The 22,877-nt window shown below is 43.6% G+C and overlaps 1 protein-coding gene across 8 annotated transcripts in view; it reads right to left on the reverse strand.

The window, feature by feature from the left end:
• Positions 1-22,877, reverse strand: part of PLCB1 (phospholipase C beta 1) — a 648,190-nt gene that overhangs the window by 148,537 nt on the left and 476,776 nt on the right. For all 8 annotated transcript variants that reach the window (XR_004313135.1, XM_032461845.1, XM_032461843.1 and 5 more), the window contains 4 exons: positions 22,628-22,785; positions 11,737-11,819; positions 5,520-5,604; positions 3,996-4,173 (listed from right to left, as the gene is read on the reverse strand). Coding sequence is in view for 7 of the 8 variants with exons in the window: in XM_032461845.1 (XP_032317736.1) it covers positions 3,996-4,173; positions 5,520-5,604; positions 11,737-11,819; positions 22,628-22,785 (504 nt within the window). In the remaining variant the exon portion in view is untranslated. The remainder of the gene's footprint in view (positions 1-3,995; positions 4,174-5,519; positions 5,605-11,736; positions 11,820-22,627; positions 22,786-22,877) is intronic.

The following is a 22,877-nucleotide window of genomic DNA, read 5'->3' on the forward strand; positions in this document are numbered from 1 at the left end:
CGGAAAATTTCCTGGCCAGCTGTCCTTTCACTGTTTTGAAATTACTCTTTTGGATATTTAAATTTTATGAATTATGGAGAATTACACTGACATTTTGAATATGGATCTTTTTCCCCCAAAATGTGATTTGTGAATACCATTTGAAATTTCCAAACTCTATAAAAGATGTTTGTCTTCTTTTTATCTGTGTGTTTAGAAAAACATATGGCATCATATACACTTAGCTATCTTCGCTGCACGTAGCTGTACACATTCTCTTTCAGGGTCTCCATGACCCTATAACTGATAAACTATCACTTTCCCATCTTTCCCTCTTTTTTTCAGCCCCGACCCTTCCATTGGATGAGTGGCCAGTGCTCAGTGACCTTGCGGATACTTTCCCAAGGCCAGGGAGGACCTCACAGAAGTCAGGGTGGAGGACACGAGCTGGGACAGGAACGGGGGCTATGGAAGCACACCTGACTCCACAAACACATAAGGTACCAGCTTCATCCTGTGACTTGCCTGCAGGCTTACTGGACGGAGGCATCCTCCTCTAAACAACGCACGCATCTTACAAAACAGTGAAATTCTGTTTAAAAGGGCAGGATAAAATGAGTGAGCCCTTAAAATAATTATGCATGGAAATCTACTGTATCAGTCAGACGTAATGCGGCTTCACATTTAGCCAATGTATAGTCATTTCGATAGATTATTTTTCTCTCCAAAGATTAGATGAATGATTCCACTCGCTTAAATATTCATGCTAGTATGAGGCATTACATTCTTTTCAGCTCTGGGCTTCGGTCAGACCGAGTAATATCAGTCATGTAAAAAGATTTTTAAGTCAAAAGTAAAGAAATCAAGATGCTAAATTGTCTTTCAAGGTCCACTCAGTGCAATAGCACAATCACCCCAGTAGATGGCAATATTGGCTCAACAGTGAGGCAACTAACATGGGCAAGACCCGCCCCTCCCTGCCTCCTGCAAGTTCTTCGCTGCCCTGCTCCATCTCCATAAAGGACACTGCTCACAGCACTGTCTCCAAGGAGCTTATGAATGCTTTCATTTGGCTGGCAACGTTCAATCGATTACTGAATGATAGCAAATGAGCCAAGTATTTATGAAATAATCTTTAGAGGGAAAAGATGTCTGGGACCAATGTGGCTTATTGTTTATGGCTTGTTTATGAACGAAAGCTACACACAACCTTTACGAGGCTGATACCATGTTAATCAGGCGAATCTATTCCACTTTGAACAGAAAACACATCTTATTCTATTGGAGCCACATTCTTTGACACAGATTTTTTTTTATAGTCAAATTTGTTGCCTCAAGTTTTAGTTAACTATTTTTTATTTTTGAATTAGAGAGGGGATTCTTTCTATTGAGTCATTTAAGAAGTTATTTGGCAGAACAGTGCTTCGCAGGACACAGCAAAACACCAGTCATTTCAAATAATCAAGGCATTCGCTGGGTTACGTGGGAAAGGAAGAATTTGTCTTCCTTTATTCTGTGAGTGGGGACCTGATTCCTCCCTCATAAGTTTTTGGAGGTACCTTGGAGGAATCTTACTGAACAATAAAAAAAAAAAAAATTACTTTTATCCTAGTCCTTTAAGAGCAGTGCAGGGGCAGAGGGGCTGGATTTGGGGGAGGATCTGGCCAACAGGGGCCATAATAATTAGCTGAGCTTTAATGTCAGAAACATTTCATGTTTTTTCAAGTTACTTGAATTCTCAGTACTGGACACATCAACAAACCAAATGGTAAATTAGCTCCTAACTCAGGGGCCTACCTACATATTAAAATGCCCCAAAATTTCCATCCAAATAAATAAAGATTGCACAACAGACGACGGGGCTAGCTTAGGAAATCTACCGAATTACTAACAGATTGCTGCTCTTTCTCTGAATTAAGCAATAATGTTCACTGTCTGTAAAAATGATTATTTGTGTTATGCATCCAGTTAATAGGAGGGAGAGAAGCAGGGAAGGCAGATGGCAGAACAAGAAGCTCCCACGTGCAGCAGAAGACACGGCTTACTCGCTAGCATCCACGGGGCAGAGTCTTGCCGGGAAAGAGGTGGCCTGTTGGTGACATTCGTTCCAAAACTTCAAAAAGAACATTCTTACTGAGAGCAAAAGTTATTTTTTTGAAAAAAGAATCAGAATTGTGTAATAATGTCTGAAACACGCGTTCAAATACGACCAAATAAAAACACCTTTCAAAGAATTAAATAATGTCTGTTGATAAATATTTTAACCTAAACAATAAAAGTAAGCAAAAGGAAAAAGAAGAAGAAAAGATAAATCAAAGTTTTGGCCAACCATTTTTTTTTCCCTGATTGCCCTCGAGTTTATATTTTAATTTTCTTCAAATGATTTTAAAATCTTTTGATTGACATGTGAAAGGCACAAAGAAGTACACATGTCACACGTGTACTGCACGTAAACAGACTAAACAGAGCTTGGGAAACAGTGCCCAGAGCAAGAAACAAAACAGAACCAGTGTCTAAAGCCTCCGTGGCCCCTTTCTAGTCACTTCTTCCCCAAGGGTAACCATCTCCTGCGCTCTAATGGTCCAGGTTAGTCCTGCCTGTTTTCGTCCTTGACATAGATGGAATCAGACAGTGGATACCTCCTTTTGTATTTGGCCTCTTTTACTCCACATTACATTCCTGAGATCCATCCATATTGTTGTGGGCAGTTGTGGATCATTATTGCTGCCTATTAATGCGTGGCGTGAATATACCATGACTTATTTATCTGTTAATGGGCTGCTCTGAACACTGCTGCTTTAAGAAGTTCTTGTCCGTGTCTCTTGGTGAACGTCTGTACGCATTTCTGTTGAGTATATACCTAAGAATGGAATTCTCTGGGGCCCAGAGGTTCAGCATAGTTTCTGTAAATACTGCCAAGCAATTTTTCCAAAGTTTGATTGTTTCAGTGTGAGCTAAACTTTTTTCTTGAAGAACTCCCTAGATTCAAGCTTAAAGTTTCCTCTTCTTGTTCAACCACCAGCCAGGAGATCTTTGCAATGCGCTTTTCAAATGGCCAAGATTCTGACTGTGGTTGGAAAAGAACCTGAACTGAATGTCGAATATTTCAGAGGAAATGGGGGACCACTTTGAATTCTTTTTTCATCAATCACAAAAATCAATTTCAATTTAATCTAAAAGAAAACGAATGATATTAAGCATTGCCTAGTAGCTTTCACAGATCATGTAATGTTACCATTTTGCTTTTTTAAAGAGCCCTGTAGAATATGGGTAAATTGAATGGCTCAGAACCCTTCAGCAGATCATCAGTGAGAAGGCATCTGGTCACCATCCTGCGTCCAGACCTACAGATACCGTCAAGAAATCAGTGCCCTTGAGAAGCTTAAAATCATGTGGTCACTCCAAAGACTACTTGGCTTACGTGGCAGCCAGAATCCTGGCCTCCCCAAAATGTCCACGCCCCATGACTGTTCCTGTGTCCTGTGACCACAGGGCAAGAGGGACTTTGTACATGAGATTAAGTGAAGGACGTGGAGATGGGGGAGACCCCTGGGTTATTCATATGGGTCCAACATAATGATACGAGTTATCAAAAGCAGAGGACCGTTTTCTACCCCAGCTGTGGTCTGCGGGAGATATGACGACAGAAGGCGCAAGATGGGACCCTGCTGGCTCTGAAGCCGAAGGGAGGGGAGCATGAGCCCGTGGATGTGGGCGGCCTCTAAAAGGTGGAAAAGCAAGGAATAGGGCTCCCGAGAGCCTCCAGAAAGGGGAGCAGCCCGGCTGACCCGGAGTTCAGCGCAGTGAGGCCACCTGGGCCCTCCCATCCTGCAGGAACCAGGAGGTATAATTTGTGTAGTTTTAAGCCACCGAATATGTCGCAGAACCAGAAAACCAACCCAGATGGAAACCAGCTGTGCCCAAGGAGAAATGTGACATGTCCTTCCAAGCTCAGTTCAGAGCAGCGAGTCCTAAACCCACACAAAACAGCAGCAGGAGGGCCGCCAGCCGCTCACCGGCTCCCGGGGACGAGGGCTCGAACACGCTGGAGGAGTCGCTGCACGTGTTGGAGGCTTGTTCCGAGAGCTTCTTTTTGCCACTTCCTTCCGATGACTTGTGTGATTTCTTCTTATTTTTCACCAAGATTTTGTACATTAAATCCATAGGGCTTGGAAGAGGAACTCCAGATTCCAGCTAATGGGAAGAAAAGCACATTCTTTAAAAATACCGCCCCTTCCTCTCAGATTTCCTCCCCAACCCCCCAGCACAGCGCTAGCGATCTGGAGCTTCTAGATCATTCCTTACTGCCTTCCAAACAGCTCATTCAGCTGCTCTAAGAGTGTCCTGCCTGGGGGTGGGTCCACAGGGCTTCCTTTTTTCACATGAGAGGTATATTTTCATTATTGTCTTCTTTACTTTTCCATGAGAAATCTACATGCTTAAAACTATAAACATGCATTGGGAGATTTGGTGTGCTCACTCGAAGTTTCATGAGTTTTCTGATGGACCCTATAAATCCAACCATCTTGCTATAAGACAGATAAGAAAGCCTTGACCTGGATTTTTCAAAGGAGGAAAGCCAGTTAAAGTGCGGCATCTGCCAGGAAGATGGATGGGGAAGACAGGCAGGAGCGTCCAGGCAAGCCTGTAGAATCAACTTTTCAGATGCAGTTTAAAAACAGCAAAATCCGCATCCCGGCACGAACCGGTTAAGCTGCATATCATCTTGGCATCAGCAGAAATGGACGGGGTAGCTTCAGATTTCCTCACCACCCTGAGATGCAAGCTATTTGCAAGGCTTCTTTCTAGCGTGTCCAGCTTGTGCATCTAATGGGAAAATCAATTTCCCACGAGAGAGTTATTAGATGCTGTATCAGAGAGTCTGTGTGCAAATCCCAAGGCGGGTTATTTTTAGAAAGTCTATGAACCCCTGTGGGCTGGTCCTCTATTCTTCACTTGCAACCAGCGGGAGCTGGTGTGAAATCAGGTACGAATGTGTGAAGACTGTGGAAAAGGGCTGAAGAGGGAAGAGGCTACTTTAGGATATTTCTGCTACTTTCCTTCCCAAGGCAGGGATGTTACCCTGGCAGTCGGAGGCCCAGGTTCTGCTGGGCATGTGCGAGGAAAGCGAGGGGTGGCCAGCAGGGACAGGGCGGAATGTCATCGCGCCACCTGCAGTGTCCCATTTTGCTGACCCATTTCTTTCGAAGGGGGCGTGATGAGGTTCCCTGGGAGGTGATCTGAGCCTATCCCCTGGGAACCCCTCTGTGGGCCGATTATGATGGCAGGAATTCTGTGGCCCTGACCAGCTCAGGTCGGGCAGTGAGGGAGGGAGAAGACTGTGGGTAGAGCAAGAGGACAGACACACATCTCCCCTCCTTGAGGGGAACCCCGCTGGCATCCCCTGGTCAGAGGGCTCACTGCCAATCACACGGCTCCTATGCCAAACATAAACATGGAAAGGATGTAAGGAAGTCTCCCCTTAACCGAATCACACGGAAAGTGTAGGTTCCTTCAGGATGAACATCAAAGCTGCTTACTGGGTACTTTTCCAGTGGTTCCATGAGAAGGGCATCCCCGAAGATCAGTCGGCAATACTCCGCCATCTTGGCCTGCTGCTTTGGGCTGGGGAACGGGAGAGGAAAGAAAGCAAGCAAGGGGGCTCAGTCACAGAAGCCATCATTACTTCCTGTCATCAGTTACAGACACGTCGCTTCCTCCTCCTAGCCTTTAGAATTGCTTTTATCACTGTAAATCCCTGTTCACAATTCTGACGCATGTGGACGTGAATACCCCACACACAGGTGGACCGTGGAGGCTCTTCCCAAAGCCACCTGCATGGGCACAGATGGAGGGGACAGCAGGTCACCTGCTTGTCACTGGATTCTTGAATGTTCCAGAGTTAATGACTCAGTTCTTCCTGTTTAATTTCCAGATTCGAAGTCAAATGCCAAATACTTGGGGGTGGAACTCATTCATGACTCTATGTGAATTCTTTGGTGAAATCTGTCTAACTGACAGAGGTGCACTGCCAAAAAGTGTTTACAAGGAGGTGAGGGAAAGGAGGGACAGAGAGAGAGAGAGAGAGATCTCAAAATGTACAAGAAAAAAGGCTGACAGGCAGAAGTGTGTCCACTTGGGAGGGGGTCCTGGAAGAAAGGCAAGGGAAGCAGGCTCCTTGGGGAGGGGCGCCTGCAGCCCTTTTGTGCCCAAGAGGGAAGCAAGGGTGGTGTCAGCCTGATGAGGTACCAGGGAAAAGGCTGGAGTGGCTGGGTTTGTTGAGCCACCCACCAGGCTCTCAACTGCTCAGGATCTATAAAACGAGGAGGAAAATTACTGTTCTTGGAAAGGGGCAGAGGATGCTGAGGAGATGAAGTAATAGATGCCAATGCCTTTGAAATGTAAGATGATCCCAGCGTGACAAGGCAGCCTCCACCAGCCAGACCAGACGGCAGGGCCCGCGCACGTGTTGACACGGTGGATGCGAGGAAACGTCCATAGTCTTTCAATACTCCTGCTTCCCTGACCTTTTCCAAAAGCAATTCTCATTCTGCTCTGCAGGATGTTAAATATCATTATAAAGGTACCTAATTCCATCGGGTTTTATGGGCCGTGATTTTGATCTACAGGCTGTCGGACCTGATTTCCAGTAGTTGTCTCTGTGTGCTGCTGTGTTAGTACATTTCAGCAGAACTGGGGCTGTAGTAAGAATAAGTAAATGATAAAAACCCTTCTTTACTACATTTAAAATCAGCTATTCAATGTGGTTCTTATTTTCCTTCCTTCTTCCACGACTGTTCAGCCTGGATCACGGACTGTTTTTTTTTTTTTTTTTTTTTTCCAGGAAGAGGGGATGCTTTTGGGGTTCAAGTCAGATTGCGATGGTCCACAGGGAAAAGCACTCTCTATATCTCCTTTTAAAGCATATATTTTGTGGGTCAGATGAGTTCTCTGGGCTTCAAATAGGAGCCCAAGGCCACTGTTTTCTTGAAACTGCAGGGAGAGGCAAAGGAGAGGTTCACAGAACTTGCCAAGCCCTACGTACGTAACAAACTCCCACCTTCTCATCACGCCTCTCTTGACCTGAAAGAGATTTTACTGTGTGGCTCATGCAACCCTCAGAATATCCTGCAGCTTCCTCAGCAGTGGGACTGAGAAAGGATGGGCCACCCGCACATCAGAGAACAGATCCTGGAAAGCCCTGGAGGTGGCTGTTTAAGGAGAACGTATTACAGTTGGGGAGCGAGCAGAAACATGGCTGATTTGGCAAAGCAGCCCTGGGCACCCACAGTTCAGAGACCCTCACTCAAAAGACAGCTGGCCCCCCGGGGGCTCCACCAGGCCAGCGGACTCTGTGTTTGCAGCTGAGACAAGTCCATTTGTGCTGGACCTACACTTTCCAGGTTGCGCAAAAGAAATTGTCCAAACCGGCCACATCACTCTCACAGAATCATGCTATGCCACAGAGCTTCGCTCTTCTGAGTGTGGTCCACAGATCGGCAGCATCTGCAGTGCCTGGGGCTGGTTAGAAGTGCAGATTCCAGGCCTCCTGGGAAGGCAGGCAGATACTGAGTCAGAATCGCTGGGCAAGCGGGCGGGGCTCAGGGGTCTTAGGAAGCCCTCTGGAGATTGATTCACACTCAAGTTTGAGAACCACTGTGGTGGATTAACTCAGTCATCAGTTACTTACTAAGCAGATGAATTTTTCTTAAGTGTTGGAACTCGAGGGCCCCAGGTTGCTTTGGAGTGAAAAGGAAGGGGTTTGCCCTAATACTCCGCTTTCAGAATTTCTAATGGAGCCACGTTCCCACCAGTAGAGGGATTTTGGGGTGATAAGCCAGGTGTCCCTAAGCAGGTGACAGGCAGAGCCCTCTGTCAGGCAGTCCCCACATCAGGCCCTGGGCTGTTAATGCTGCAGGTGGCAGGGCCCTGCCCCAGCCCCCCATTCACCGAGCTGGGAGTGGAGCCCTGGAACCTGCATTTGTAACAAGCCTCAGGTAATTCTGAGGCAGGTGGTTGGTTCATGGACCACGGTGTTTAGGGCTGTGCTCTGACACTTCCTCAAATCACCCCGGGGTCTCAAGAAAATGACAATTCCAAGGCAGAGTCTGGGGTGGGGACCGAGACGCTGCATTTCCAACAAGCCCCGCAACGATGCAGTTCCTCCTAGTCGATGGCTCAGTCTTGCTTTGAAGACCCAGGGTCTGCGTGTGACCTAGACTTCCAAAACCCTGCTTCGACACCCACTGAGACAGAGAAAACAAGAGGCAGGAGTCCAGGAGGAAAGGAAAACGCGCTGTTGGGGATCAGGCCCTTCGCGCTCTCCGCAAACACATGTGCCCACCTGACCGGGAACGGGTCCGAGCAGAGAGCAAACTGAGCAGAAAAAGTCGGAGGAAAATAAAGCAACTTTAATTGCGGGTCAGAATTGCAGAAACAAGTCTTGACATTTGTGATGAGAGAGAGAAAAAAATCCTGAAGCACTGAGAGCATCAACATGGACTCCCACAGAGATGGAGTTAGAGGAAGATATTCACAGATGCATTTTGAGCTTTGGGCCAGAGCAGACACACCTGGACACAGGAAAACACCTGGCAGAGGGGTCAGTTTTCTGACCAAAGAACATGCCCCACCCTCCAAGCTGAACTAAACCAACCTCCCTCTCCACAGAGGAGGGCCTTTGACTCCTGAAAATGAAGGGCCTTCTCCAAAATCTCACATTCTCGGCGGCTGAACCAGAGCTAGTGGTCCCTTCATTTGAATTCAGTGTAGAATTCCTGTAATGAAAACGCTAGTTCACAAGTTAGGTGGCCCATCTGTTAACTGGGACTTTTTTTTTTTTTTTTAAATTTCAAAGTCTCATTTTTAGAAATTGAAATTCAGGTACAGGGGTGAAGCTCAGGAATCTGCATTTTATGGGATCTGATGTAGCAGGTGGAGAAGGGTCATGGCAGATCTCCCCTCTGTTGTCCATTGATGGGTGGTTGCAAATATTTGGAGATAAAAACCAGAAAATTCAGTGGCTGCCTTCCTTCCTGTGTGAGTTTGTTTCGGGACTGTGGCTCAAGTCAGCTGGGACCAGGGGTCTGAATCTGGTATTTTGGATATGCAGCACAGAATGGGGAAACCAAAACTGTTGGGGGAGGTGGCAAACATGTTTCAGATGTGTTTAGGGGTATGTGTCCCTGTGTCATTGTGTTGAGAAGGATTCTGAGGTTCTATTTATTTAGTTCAGGGGAAAGAGAACTGTAACTGATGAATGATGTCTGTTACTGGTTCAGCCATGAGGTGGGACCTTCCCACATGTCAAGCATATGGTTCTACCAGCAAAGGGAAAGCCTGTAGGTTTTCTTTGGGTGTGTGACTGTCCACCCAGGAAAGAACCGTAGCTGAATGACTTTGTATGTGAAGTGCAAGGACAATGAAAAGATGAAGCCGAAAACTTCCTCCCACGATGGAATTCAGCATCTTATTATTTCACTACCATCTGATTATCTCAAAGGTTTGGGATAAATATCATGGCACCCTGGGAAGGCTGTTTTCCTGTTTTCTTCAGTTATTCATGCATTATTAATGAACTTTTAATAGCTAAATTTCTCATTTTTTAAAACCAGAAAGGGCTGGATTATGGTACGACCTTTTTTGATTTTGTGTACAGTGTGGATTGAGGTTTCATGCCCAGTTTGGTTCTCTGTATGATTGGTGTTGAAGACAAAAAAAAAAAAATCCTGTGGTTAAGAGGCACAAGCTGCCGAAATGGGAAGATCTGCAGGCAGTCGCCTTGTGGAATGCTCCAGTGGTCCTCGCCTGCTGATCTGATGGCTCATGCTGCTTTTGCTTAGGTGTGGGGGGTGGTGTTGGTTAAACAGGTGAGTTTTGAAGCCACAAGAGCTAGATCTGAATCCTCGCTCTGTCACATTTTAGCAGCATGGCCTGGGGCAGGTTACTCACCCTCTTTAGGATTCAGTTTCATCATTTATGAAAACAAAGATAATCATAACAATATTTATTCTTAGGAGTACCTGCGTTAGTGGTATGGGTTACATGAGCTTCCACTTGGGACGTTGCTCTGCACATAATATACACTCAATAAATATTAGCTGTTACCATGTTTCTGGTGGTCGATAACCTCTCCGGCTACCTTACGAGAGAATTTAATGTAGCAGGTGTGACAATCAAGAATGGAACCAGAACTTTTCACTTTGTCTAACTGATAAAGAGACATTTCTCAAAGAAAGTAAATGTGCTAGATTTGGAGATATTGCTCCAAAAAGGAAATAACACATCAACCAGTCTAGGAACTATAGTGCCTGAAAAAGAGGTGCTAAAAGCATTATTAGGGGCCAGTTACAGATGGACAGTCCGAGATGAGGAAAGTCCTGTGCAAACCAGAGCTGTCACAGCAAGCGAGGAAAAATGCAGCGACTAAAGGGGGTGTTGCTCCCTTTAGGTAGAAGAGAAATAGCAATGGAGCAGAATAAATTCTCTTCTCTTCAGCTGGCCCTTGGAAGTGCTAGAAAAACCACGCGCCAGATGATTGCATTATTCACTGGATGATTGTCTCCTAATGAAACAGACTCATGAGCTGGTAAATGTAATATAGATTTCCTGAGGGCAAACTACAAATACGGATAACTCTAACTTGCTTATTTCAAAATAACGTTCCCTCTCCATGTTTGCATTAACCGATGATCACCTTTACCTACTTCAAAGTAATTCAAGCTGAAATTTGGTCCCGACCAAACTGGTTCTTTAAGGTTTAGTGAATTCTTTAAGAATTAGTGAATTGAAGCATGTGTTGCAAATTAATTGGACAAAGGGAATCAGTGACCTGGGAAAGACTTTTGATAGGAAGGAGGATTAAAAGAACTCAGGAACTTGTGAGCCAAATTAGGACAAGGGTTGTTGGCTTTTCGTTGAGAAAATGGACTTAGGTCTTTGAAATGGAAGAGGGCTTCACGAAGGCACTTCTGAGCAGTGATGGTCACAATACCTAGTCTTCAGACATTAATTCCATGCACTAGAATTTTAGTTTCTTGAATTCTTATGCAATAAAAATGAGACTCTTTCATTTGAAGGATCTTTAAATTGAGTAACTTTGTGATAAACTAATATCCACGCATCCGATATAAACATGTCTTACTCTCTGGTCCTTTGTCATAAAATGACTATGAGTTAAGTCAAAATTCCCTCCTTCTTTGTGGAGCTCAGCAAAAAAGTGAAGGCTATTTTGAAACAGGCCAAATATTAACCAACAGGGGAAACCCATGAAAACAGGAAGGAGGGAGAATCTGGTGGTGTGAGCTCTGTGTAAGTGCAAAGTGGCAGAACAGAATTGGTAATTTTCCCTCCACCAGCTCCAACGGGTACAGAACTGGCCATGTTAGCGTGGTGGCAAAACTGACGATAAATTTGCAAGCCATGAAAGGAGCTAACGAAGGAGGATTATAAAAGCGGCCCACTGAAATAGAGGCACGTGTTATACAAGGAAATGTGCTTCACTGCATTGTAAAAAGAGGAGTCCTTAATTTAAAGTCCTACTATGGCATGAAAATAGATGCCAGGAGTCCAACGGATCATTCTAATGTTAATGAGATTTAAATGAATGAATTCCATCACAGACTATGAAAACACGCCACTTAATGTATAATTGAGGAACATTATGAATAGTGTCAAATAATCTTAAATCTGATGAACAATGACTAGACATGCCGTATTGGGGGAAAACACGCCCTTTTGGATGTGTTGGATACTTACGAATCCACGTGGTTCTCAAATGAAAGCAGAATTGGGAAGGGTGACGTCTTAAATGCACACTCTGCAATCGCTTCTATTACTTCCTGAAAAATGAGAACATGTATATTCAATTTGCCAGAATTTTTATGTGTATTTTTTTTCCTTTGGGGCTATATCCATGAATATGGATGTCTTTTTCATTCTTAGAATTGCATCAAATGGTCTAACTGGCTACAGGGTGTTGTGCGCGCTTCTGGGCTTTAAATTTTCTTCACTTTGACTTAACAAGGAAAAGGGAAGAAAAGTGGACTTGGACAGAGAGGGAGCCATCACTGTGAAGGAGAATGGTTCTTCTATTTGCTAATGATATCTACTTTTTTTTTTTTAATAATAAAAGAAATCTAATCACATTATAAAAATTTTGGACAAGAAGAGAAGGCACACATTTTCACCCATCAAGTCACCCTGGCAATCAAAGCACTGTTGGCATTTGGTTATATTTATTCATAGTTTGTTTTTCATGTATTTGTATAACTTAGTTTTAATTACAGTAAATACTCTTTGTGTTTTTCTAGCATCATTAGGAGATATAATTCACGCATTTAAAGTATGCAACTAAATGGTTTTTAATATTCACAGGGTTGTGCAACCATCACCCCAGTCTAAGTTAGGACATTTTTATTATCCTCTCCGCCCCCCAAAATTCATGCACCCATTAGCAGTCACTCCCCATTCCCCCATCCCCACCCCACACACTCAGACCTCGGCACTGCAATCTACTGTATGTCTCCATAGATTTGCCTACTCCAAACATTTCAAATAAATGGAATCATCCAATATGTGGCCTTTTACGTCTGGGATCTTTCACTGAGCATTCATTTAGGGTTCATCCATGCTGTAACCCGTATCAGTACTTCATTCCTCAATCTGTATTTAAAAAAAAAAGTCTATGTCATAGCTTTAATATCTGTATGAAAATCTAGGGAGAAGCAGTACCATCACTGATTTAACCACTACCCAGTTGTTGGACAGACATATTTGAAGGGCTATCATTCAAGGAGTTCTACAAAAGATCTCTTCATTTTTTTTTCACTAATAATTTTGAATTATTTTCAAGGAATGAATTTTCAGAAAGGGGAATTATTAAATTGAAGAATAGGAATATTTTTTACAGTCTCCTGTGTGTCTCCAAATTACTTTTCATCTTAGATTGCCTAGAGAAAACTATGAAGGATCAGATTTCAATGCATATTCACCAGCTTTGGTCATTATGTTTTCAAAATGCTTTTCTTATTGAACTGGTATTAAAATACGATCTCATTTATTTTAATTAGATCACCATCAATACTACTGTGGTTTCATATGCTTTTTTTTTTAAGTTGCATTTATTCTGTGCATTTTCTCCTTCCAAGTAGGAATTTCCACTCTCATTCTTTATGCCTGAGCCTTTCCCACTATCTTCTCTACCTCCCTTAAACAATTCATAGCTTCCTTTATATCCACACCAGAAAGCTATTTCCCTGGCCCCACAGTATAAATAAGACTTTCTAATTCTGTACCACATTTGCATATATCCTCTAAGAAGGATTTGCCTGCATGGAGCAAAAGCATCACTCACTGTTTCTTAAAAGTGAATTCAAAGATTGCTTTTCGTACATAATCAGTTTAACTTCTATGATAGTTGATAACCATCAAGACAAGTGCACTATAAATAGCAAGCAACACCCAGATTTTTAAATGCTTTATGTAATATATTTGAGCCTAGGCTTCAGATTCAATAGGCTTGCGTTTGACTACTTCTTAGCCTTCCAAGCTGTGTGACCTTGGGAAGAATCATTAGTGCCTCTGTTCATGGGCTTGCTGGCTTGTAAAGTGGGAGTGATAAGCCTTATTCCACAAGCCTCTTGCAAGGATGCAGCGAGAGCAGGTAAAGGACCAGCTCCTGATGGGCATAATAGTCTCAAATCAACTAAGGTTACTCACCTTGCTGGTGCCTCCCCCCCGCCCCATTCACCTGAAATTCAACTAATACAAACAATAGATGACATTAAACGAGCATTTATTACCTTCCAGACACATATCTTATTTCGTGCTAAAAACATTCCTTAAGCAAAATGTTATCGGCCACCTTACAGATTATAAAAAGAGAGGCTTAGAAATATTAACCAATTTTCCCAAGGTCACAGCCAGGAGAGTCCAAGAAACTCCAGGAAAGTTTGTTAGACTCTAGAATTTATGCTCTTAACCACTGCCGTAACTCACATGCAGCTAATGACCTTCAGCATCTAAGATCCAGCCTCAAAAGAACTGGGAATAGCTATCATAAAGGAAGTGGCTGATAAATGTGAAAAAAAGGGGGCTAGATGTTGCTTATTTCCTAAATTTGGCCCTGTTTTATCAGCTACACTCAAAACATGAGAGCCATTCTTGACTCCTCTTTCTCTTATATCTTTCAATTCATCCCCAATCCAGTCTGAAACGTATTCAGAGTATAACCACGTATCAGCCCTTCCATCTCTGTCATCCTGACACAAAGCCTTTGCAATAACTGCTGTGATAGATTTTGTCATCAATCCCACATATTCACTGTCCCTTCCTGTGAGATCTGTTGACAAGAGGCATGACCCCGTGTTCTGTTTTGGTCAGTGAAATGTGTGTGAAAATGACGTGTGGCACTGCTGTTGAGCAGAGTCTTTGAAAGTCATCTTGGGGTTCTCCCATGTCTCCCTCCCCTCTGCCATGAGCCCAGTGATATCACAGACTGAGGCTCCTCTTTGTCTATGGATTGCAGACAATTTTCATCACAGCAACAGTCAACATCTAACCTGGGCAAGAAATTAGCCTGTGCAGTTCTAAACTACTGAGATTCTGGAGTTTCTTGTTTTTGCAGTAAAACCTAGCAGAGATGGACTGATAAAGCCGTATAATTGCTTCCCTGGCTTCTGTGTTTGCCTCCTATGTTATCTACCACAGCCAGAATGATTGCTCCTAAACATGTCAGATGATTTCACTTCTTTGGAGTCAACTTTCAAGGGCCTTCCATCTCACAGAGCGAAATCCAAGTTCCTTATCAGATCTGGCACCTGCCACCTCACTCAATGCATCTCTGTTTCCTGCTCACCAGTGCTCACCCTGGTACAGTCCCCTGACCTTCTTGCTTTTCCTCGAATATACCAAGCATGATTTTATCTCTTTGTTCATCTTTTTCATTTCTTTGTTCATCTTTGTTACTTCTATCAGGAATACTGTCATCTGAAAGCAAGGCTTACTTTCTTAATTTGGGGGGGTGGTGATCTCTGCTCAGATGTCACCTTACCACAGTCTTTCTCTCACAATCCTACTGTAAAAGAGCATATACCTCTAGCCTTTCTTTGCATTCAATGCTAACCAATGTTGTCTTAAAGAGATATCTCCACCTGCCATATTGTGTGTTTATTTTGGACTATTTCTCCACAGAGAATGTAAACTTCTCGAGGGCAAGTACTTAGTTTTCTCCATTGCTCTGTCTCTAAGATGTTGGAAGTACTATGGAGCTTTCTAGATGATCACTAAATAGTTACAAATGAATAAATAAATTCTTAAAATCATTAATAGAAGAGAAACACAATTTATCTAGTTGTGTTCCCATTTATTCCTCTATTGACTCTTTAAGAAGTCAGCACAATGATCCAGCAATCCCATCCCTGGGCATGTATCTGGAGGGAACTCTTATTTGAAAAGATCCATGCCCCCGCAATGTTCATAGCAGCACTATTTTACAATAGCCAAGACATGGAAGCAACCTAAATATCCATCAACAGATGGCTGGGTAAAGAAGTTGTGGCATAGTTATACAATGAAATATTACTCAGCCATAAAAAAGAATAAAATAATGCCATTTGCAGCAATTTGGATGGGCCTAGAGATCATCAGTCTAAGTGAAGTAAGCCAGAATGAGAAAGAAAAATACCATATGATATCTGAAAAAAGAAAAAAAGAGGACACTAATGTCCTCTTTTTAGTCATTTGTGAGACTGCCTTGGTGGAAGCTGTGGGTGCCACCCAGACACAACCCCTGGCATCCACTTCAATCTAAAAAAAATCTAAAAAAAAGAAATCTAAATCTAAAAAAAGAAAAAAAGAGGACACTAATGAACTCATCTACAAAACAGAAACAGACTCACAGACATAGTGAACAATCTTATGGTTACTGGGGAAAAGGGGTGGGAAGGGATAAATTTGAGAGTTTGAGATTTGCAAATGTTAGCCACTATATAATAAAAACAGATTTAAAAAGCAAGTCCTTTTTGTATAGCACAGGGAACTATATTCAAAAATTTGTAATAACCTTTAATGAAAAAGAATATGAAAATGACTATATGTATGTATATGCATGACTGGGACATTGTGCTGGACACTGGAAATTGACACACTGTAACTGACTATACTTCAATTTGAAAAAAAAGAGATTTGAAAAAAAAAGAGTTAGCACAGTTTTTCCACAAAGTAAGTAAGTATTTTAGGCTTTGCTGGCTGTATGGTTTCTGTGACAACTATTCAACTCTGACTTTGTAGCCCAAAGCAACCACAGATAATATGTAAACACACTGATGTGTCTATGTGCCAACAAAACTGAATTTACAGAAGCAAGTGACAGGCTGAACGTGGCCTGAAGAACATGGGTTGTCAGCCCCTGGACTTGTCTGATCATTGGCTTAAGCAAATCTTAAAACTCGACTGTAACCGAAGGGAAATGTAATCTGTTACAGAAATTTGAATGTCGATTCCATACTCATTAACTTCAACACTTGCACGGCCAAAATTTCCAATCAAGGTCTAGAAAACGTCTCTCAAATGTAAATGTAAAAGATAGTATAGTTGGTCTTCGGTAACTTTGACTGTTTGCAAACTGCTCCAACTGCCTTTAATAAAGAAGGCTGGTTGCAGACGCCCCATCAGTATTTGGGCCAATGAAAATCAGGCCTGGAGCTGAGTGAGAACCCATGGGCCTGTCTCTCTATCTTTGGCCAATGAAATGTCTGTGTTTTTCTGGCGCTTGTAGGGAGCTCATGCTCCCACCTGTCTTCCTCACTCTCTGGGTGGGGTTCTCTCTTCCCACAGCAGGAATGCTGTGTCCTGGACTGGGTCCTGGGGATCCTGGACCTTCCTGACTCGTGTCTCCTTCTTCTCCCTTTTTCCGGCCTCTGACGCTGTGTGCTTCTGGTCTTGGGCACTTGATTTAGGACCTCACAATTGCAATGAAGCCTCTAAGATCACCGGTTACACCCTTCTCAGCTCCCACTGGGCCTCTTCCCAAGGCTGGGCTGTGTTTCATTTGCCACATGGATTGTGCTCCTGGTCTCTTCCTGGAGGTGAAGTGGATGCCAGGGCTTGTGTCTGGGTGGCACCCACAGCTTCCACCATGGCAGTCTCACAAATGACTTCATTCAACCTCCACCTCCTGCTGACTTAATAAATCCTTGCATATATAATACCACTAGCATTATCTTTATAGAAAGAAAGCTAAAGTGTGGCTCTAAACATTTCAATTATGATGTCAGTAGCTAACATTTATTGAGCACTCACTGCATGCTACGCATTATTCTAGGTGATGTCTGTATGTTACGTAGGGTCACTGAGCACCCCTAGGAGGTAAGCACCATATCATCTCCATCTTCTTATAAGGAGGAGGCTCGTCTAACCCTGGCGGTCAGCTCCCGCGCTGCATCTGAAGTCCTCCTTTCTCTCCTCCCAGCCTCTCCCTCTTGCCTCTGTCCATCTCCACTGTAACTCTAGCCACCAGCTTAGGATACCTTTTCGAAACTTTCAAGAAACCATTTACTGAATTTCATCTCATAACTTGAGTCTGGAGCACCTGAAAACTCCAGAAGCTCCCTCAGGAGACTTTTGGTTGTTCATACCTTTGGGGTATTTTCTTTGCACGGTGCACATGATCACTGAGGATGAGCAAACTCCTCATAGGTTTTACGTCTGGTCCTTTCACATAAGCTATCCTTAGTGGACAGTGGGTATAAAACCACTTGACTGCCCAATTGCTCCTCATTGAGCCAAAATCAGTTTTTCATAGACTTCTAATACTGGATTCAATAATCTATAAACCATATGGCTCAATTACTAACCTCCAGTGGGAAAAACTGCCCTTGAAATCCTTTATCCTTGACAGACAACAGCAGGGTGTATTTGGAGATCCATTTTATGGGAGCATTTGTGTAGCAGTTAAATTGCATCCTAAATTATTATGATTCCTCTCAGAGAATGAAGCTTTATTTTCAGAAATGCTCCATTTAACCACATACTCAATATATTTTCATCATATATTTTATCACATAACTCAGTTTTCCATCTTAGACAATTGCTGGTTACGAAGAGGTGCCTGAGAGGGGGAAAAAGGAGTAGTGATGGAGGGGGTGGATATCCAGTCGGGGCAGGTGGATATCCAGTGAGGGGAGGAAGGAGTTTAGGTGGGAACAGAGAGAATGCAGACCAAGTGGCGAATCACTATGTCATGACCATCGGAAAGACTCGGACAATGAGGCAGAGGAACCGAAGAGCAGACATATGGGACAGATGATAAATAAATCCAGAGTGCAACACAAAAAGTCCTCCAAAAGATGCTGAGTTACAACGTGCCCCCTTCCCCAGAACACAACCATTTATTTTGGCCCCTATAATAAACAGGCGGGAAATGCCAATAGGAAATTTTGCTCCTGGAGGTGTATCATAAGATTGCACCGAAGCTTTCTAGATTACATAGACTCGGGGCAGATAAACTATGTGATGTAAAAATGACAAACTCTTGCAATCAGTTTATTTTGCTGCTGCAATACACACTGTGGTTATAGAACATCATCTCATTACACCGTGAAGATCAGGTCCAAATATATAGGGCAGCCTCAAATGGCAAACATTGGGAGAATCTTTTCACTGCCTGCTGATATGTGGAATTTCACATGTGAAACAGAGAAAGACAAAATGCATTTATCTGATGAACAGAGGCAGGGAAGACTAAAAATGAAGGCTACAGTATAATTTGTCCATTTGTTTGGGGTGGGAAAAATCATTTTAAAAAATTTATTCAGTACCTACTGCATGCCAGGCTCTTTCCAAAGTGCTCAGGGTATACAGCAAAGATCCCTGTGTTTGTGGAGCTCAGATGCTGGTAGAAGGAGACAGACAATGGAGACGCAACATAATAATTGAGTAAATTAAGCAAGGTGGTAGAAGGTGGTAAGTCCTACTTGGTAAACAGAAGGAATGAGGCAGCGGTGGGCGTATCAGGAGTGTGGCATGACGGCTGGTCACACACAGTATTAGAGTGGTCACTGGAAGCCTCACTGAGAAGGTGGCATTGGAGACAGGCTTCAAGGAGGTAAGTGGTGAGCCATGCAGATATCTGGGGGAAGAGTGTTTCAGGCAGAGAGGAAGACCTGTGCAAAGGCCGTGAAGCGGGACCTGCCTAGCACGGTCAGGATAAGGGTCACGGTCAGGGTCAGGGAACAGCATGGAGGCTAGTGGAACTGCAGCTGAGTGAGTGAGGGGGGAAAGTGCTCATGAGGTTGAGGGCAGAGATCACAGAGGACCTTGTTCCCCAATTCTCTTCTTATGACTTTCTGACAAAGTCATTGTAGACAGCGGTTTCTGGAAAAGCAGACCACATGCGCTGACAGTCATGCAGAGCAGGGGTGGGACTTGGGTGAGGCAAGCGAGGCGTGTAAGTGCAAAACTGAAAGACACACTCATCCTCAGTGCCCGCTCTGCATTTACACAATGAAATAAGCACCTCCTTACACTTCGTATGCGAGGTTTCTTGCTAACCTCAAGTCCCAGTCCTGATGCAGAGAATTCCTGCTCTATTTGTCCACAAAACAGGTTGGCATTTCTACTCCTCACGCTCGTCCTTGCCTGCCTCCAGCCCGTCTCTGCAAGAATGATCTATCCTGCAAGCGCACGTTCGCAGGAAGTGTCGCTGTACCAACCAACCACCAGGATGATTTCCTGCTCTTTTTCGGCCACCCTCTCCCACCCCCAACTCCAGCAGGCAGAGAGAGGAAGCAGTGTTCTGGGCTAGATATAGTCTTTTAGTCTCTAAATCTGTCAGCAAGCGTGTGTGTGTGTGTGTGGCTGAGAAGCCGTGCTCCCAGAGCCCGGGAAGAGATGTTCGATCAGCCCCTGACTCTGGGATCACAGATGTGACTGAAGGACCACTTGTACAGTCGAGTGCACAGGGAGAGTCACTCTAAGCTGACTTGATGGCCGAGACCAAAAAGTCAATGCTTCACATAAAGTAAACATGCCTTAGAATGTGCTTGGTGTTTACCTTCCCCCAATGGTCCTCCCCAACACAAAGGAACACAAAGAACCTTGAGGATTATAAATGTTTAAGAAAATATAATTGTTCCTCGCATGAACTTGTAAGGGACAGCAGGTAGGTGCTGGTGGCCCTCCTTGCAGCGGGCGGGTTCTCAAGGCTCTGGGTCCCCTAGCTCAGCAATGGCTCCATCAGGATGTGCCATCTCCCCCTCCAGCGTCCTCTCCATCCATCGACAGACAGATGAGCCCAAGTTGCATACATTGCACACCAGGGTTGTCTGTCCTCCACTTTTTAAAAAAAGAGTCCAACCAAGCCGGTATCTTTGATAGCTGAAAAGGGACAATGGCAGGAGCCAGGAAGGTGGGGGACTATGGAAATGGAGTAAAAACACACTGATTTTCCATTGAAGAAAACCAAAAGGCCTTAAGAGTGCTTAATTTCAGGAGTGGATACAACTTTTAAAGATTTTGATCAGAATTAAGATCAACCTATATTAAACTTTGTTGTAAAATTTAGTGACGGGTGCTAATTTTCACTAATTACTTACTGTACTGTAGCCTAAATTTAGGAAATCGTGAAAAGTCAAATTCACAATATACTAAATCTATTTTAAGGTGCTAATATTACTTTGGAACGCATTTGTATTGCTGTCAAACAGAGCACCTTTGATCAGGATATCCATTTGTCTAAACTGAAACCTGGCTGTCCTTGAAAAGTCTGCTTCTTTTTTGCTGCCTTCTCAAATGATAGATGTTTATTTGATCACATCCCAAGTGCTCCAGGGCTAAAAGCTGGATATTGAAAATTTTTTGCTCCCAACACTACTACTGAAACATTATCTTTCAATTGTCTTTTCTTAAAGCAAAAGAAAATCCAGTTTTCATGAAGCAGCCAAACCAGCTTTAACCAGCACTTCATCACTCCCGCCATCTATTGAGTTCCCCCCAGTTCAGCAAAGACTTTGACAAGTAGCTCACTTTTTCTTCATCCAAGGTGTTGTCACCAATTTTGGTGGTGTTAACATCTAACTCATGCAACATTTCTGGTGTCTCAGTACTCTGACCTCCCCGTTTTCAATGGCCCTGTCCCCGCTCCACCTTAGCTACCTCAGACTTGGGCTCTGTTTCCTTGGCTGCTTTGGGCAAGAGCCAGCGAGCCAGAGCCAGTTCTGTCCTGAGACCCAGGTCACCCAGGTAACGGGGCTCATGCCTTAGAACCTGTGCTCTGGAGTTATCCTCTGGCCCTTCTTCTCTGATTCCTTCCAAAGAGGTAAGAAACCTGACAGTCAAGAGAACATGTTCCCCCAAAAGCCCACATATCCTCTTTCTAGATCACTCTCTAGTTTCCTAGGAACCCAGATTTCCCTGTCCCAAATGACCCCAAGCTCCTGGGATGGCTCTTTGCAGGGTATGTGAACAGGACTTGGATATTTGGGCTCCCGTGTCCATATGCATGAATGTTAGGTCCTTTATGCTGCAGGATGGAGCCTTGGGCAGAGAGAGAAGGGAGATGACCAAGCACACCCTCATTCTTGGCTAATAAGAACAGCTGATGTATCTTTCTCAATTACCACTTGAGTCTTGCCTCCTAGGTAGGGTTTATTAAGATACCCAATCATAAGAGTATTTCTGCTTATGGATAGCACCCAATCTAAAGCAAAACATGCTTCCTTGAACACTCACTCAAATCACCTAATACAAGCCCAAATTCTGTAAATCCCTCTCATACACTTTTCCTGACACACCACAGTTCCCCATGACGTGTGTGCTCCCTTGTTGCATAAGCCGATGAACCTGACTTTGACCACCGGTGTATTCCTAGCAGTCTCGAATGATAGGTATCAGTGTGCCCAATGCTGGCTATAAAATATGGTCAATATATAAGATTCCACACAATGGAACATTGTATAATAATTAAATCATGGTAAATAATATCATCATCATTATCATCATCATAGCAAAGAAGCCAGAGATACAATCTCCCAAACAACGTGAAGTGAAAAAAGCACAACATAAAAGGATGCGTACCCCAGTATGAATCCATTTATATCCAATTAAAACATTGGTGAAACTACATTGTTTAGGGCTGCACACGAACTAGCACAAGTCTGAAGAAGAGCAAGTCACAATCACTGTAACGGTCGGAAAAGGGGTCATCTCTGGAGGTAGGGAGGTCATTCTAATGGGAACAGGTACATGGGGTGCTTCTGGGGACCAGTCATTTTCTACTTCTTGATTTAGGTGGTAGTTACATGGGTCTATACCTTATATCCATTAGTTAAACTGTACAAACAGGTTGTATGTATTCTTTATATATGTTTTATTTCACAATGATAAAATGCAATAAAAAGAATGAGTGCTAAATAAACAAATAAATAGATTTTTTTAAAATAAGACAGATTCCTTAGATTTTGGTTAGTAATTCACCCGATGCCAATTGCTCATGGATAAATGGCTAAATTTTAGCCTCTGAAATTGTAAAGATGATTAATGCTCTGTGGACTTCATTGTGACCACTGGAACTTTCTACCTTAGCAGGATTTACCCCAAAGGGGGTCAGATCTCCCCAGCGTCCTCTCTTAGCAATATTCATTCACTCTACCTTGAAGGATATTTCTGTGGTCATGGTGAACCCATGCGTGATGACTGGCTCCTCTTCTGCAGTCCGTCCCTTCCAGCAGTCCAACTCTACACAGCGACAACCAGACAGGAGCACTTGACGATACATCTCGACGGAGGAGTTTCCAGCCAGCTGGCCAGCTGTGAAACACCAACACAATGAGCCTCAGATCCCCACAAAGCAAGGAAGACACTGGTGTTTCCAAAGGGACAACAAAGAGTTCAAGAGCTTA

The sequence above is a fragment of the Camelus ferus genome, chromosome 19, assembly GCF_009834535.1.
Source record: "Camelus ferus isolate YT-003-E chromosome 19, BCGSAC_Cfer_1.0, whole genome shotgun sequence".
Lineage (NCBI taxonomy): Eukaryota > Metazoa > Chordata > Mammalia > Artiodactyla > Camelidae > Camelus > Camelus ferus.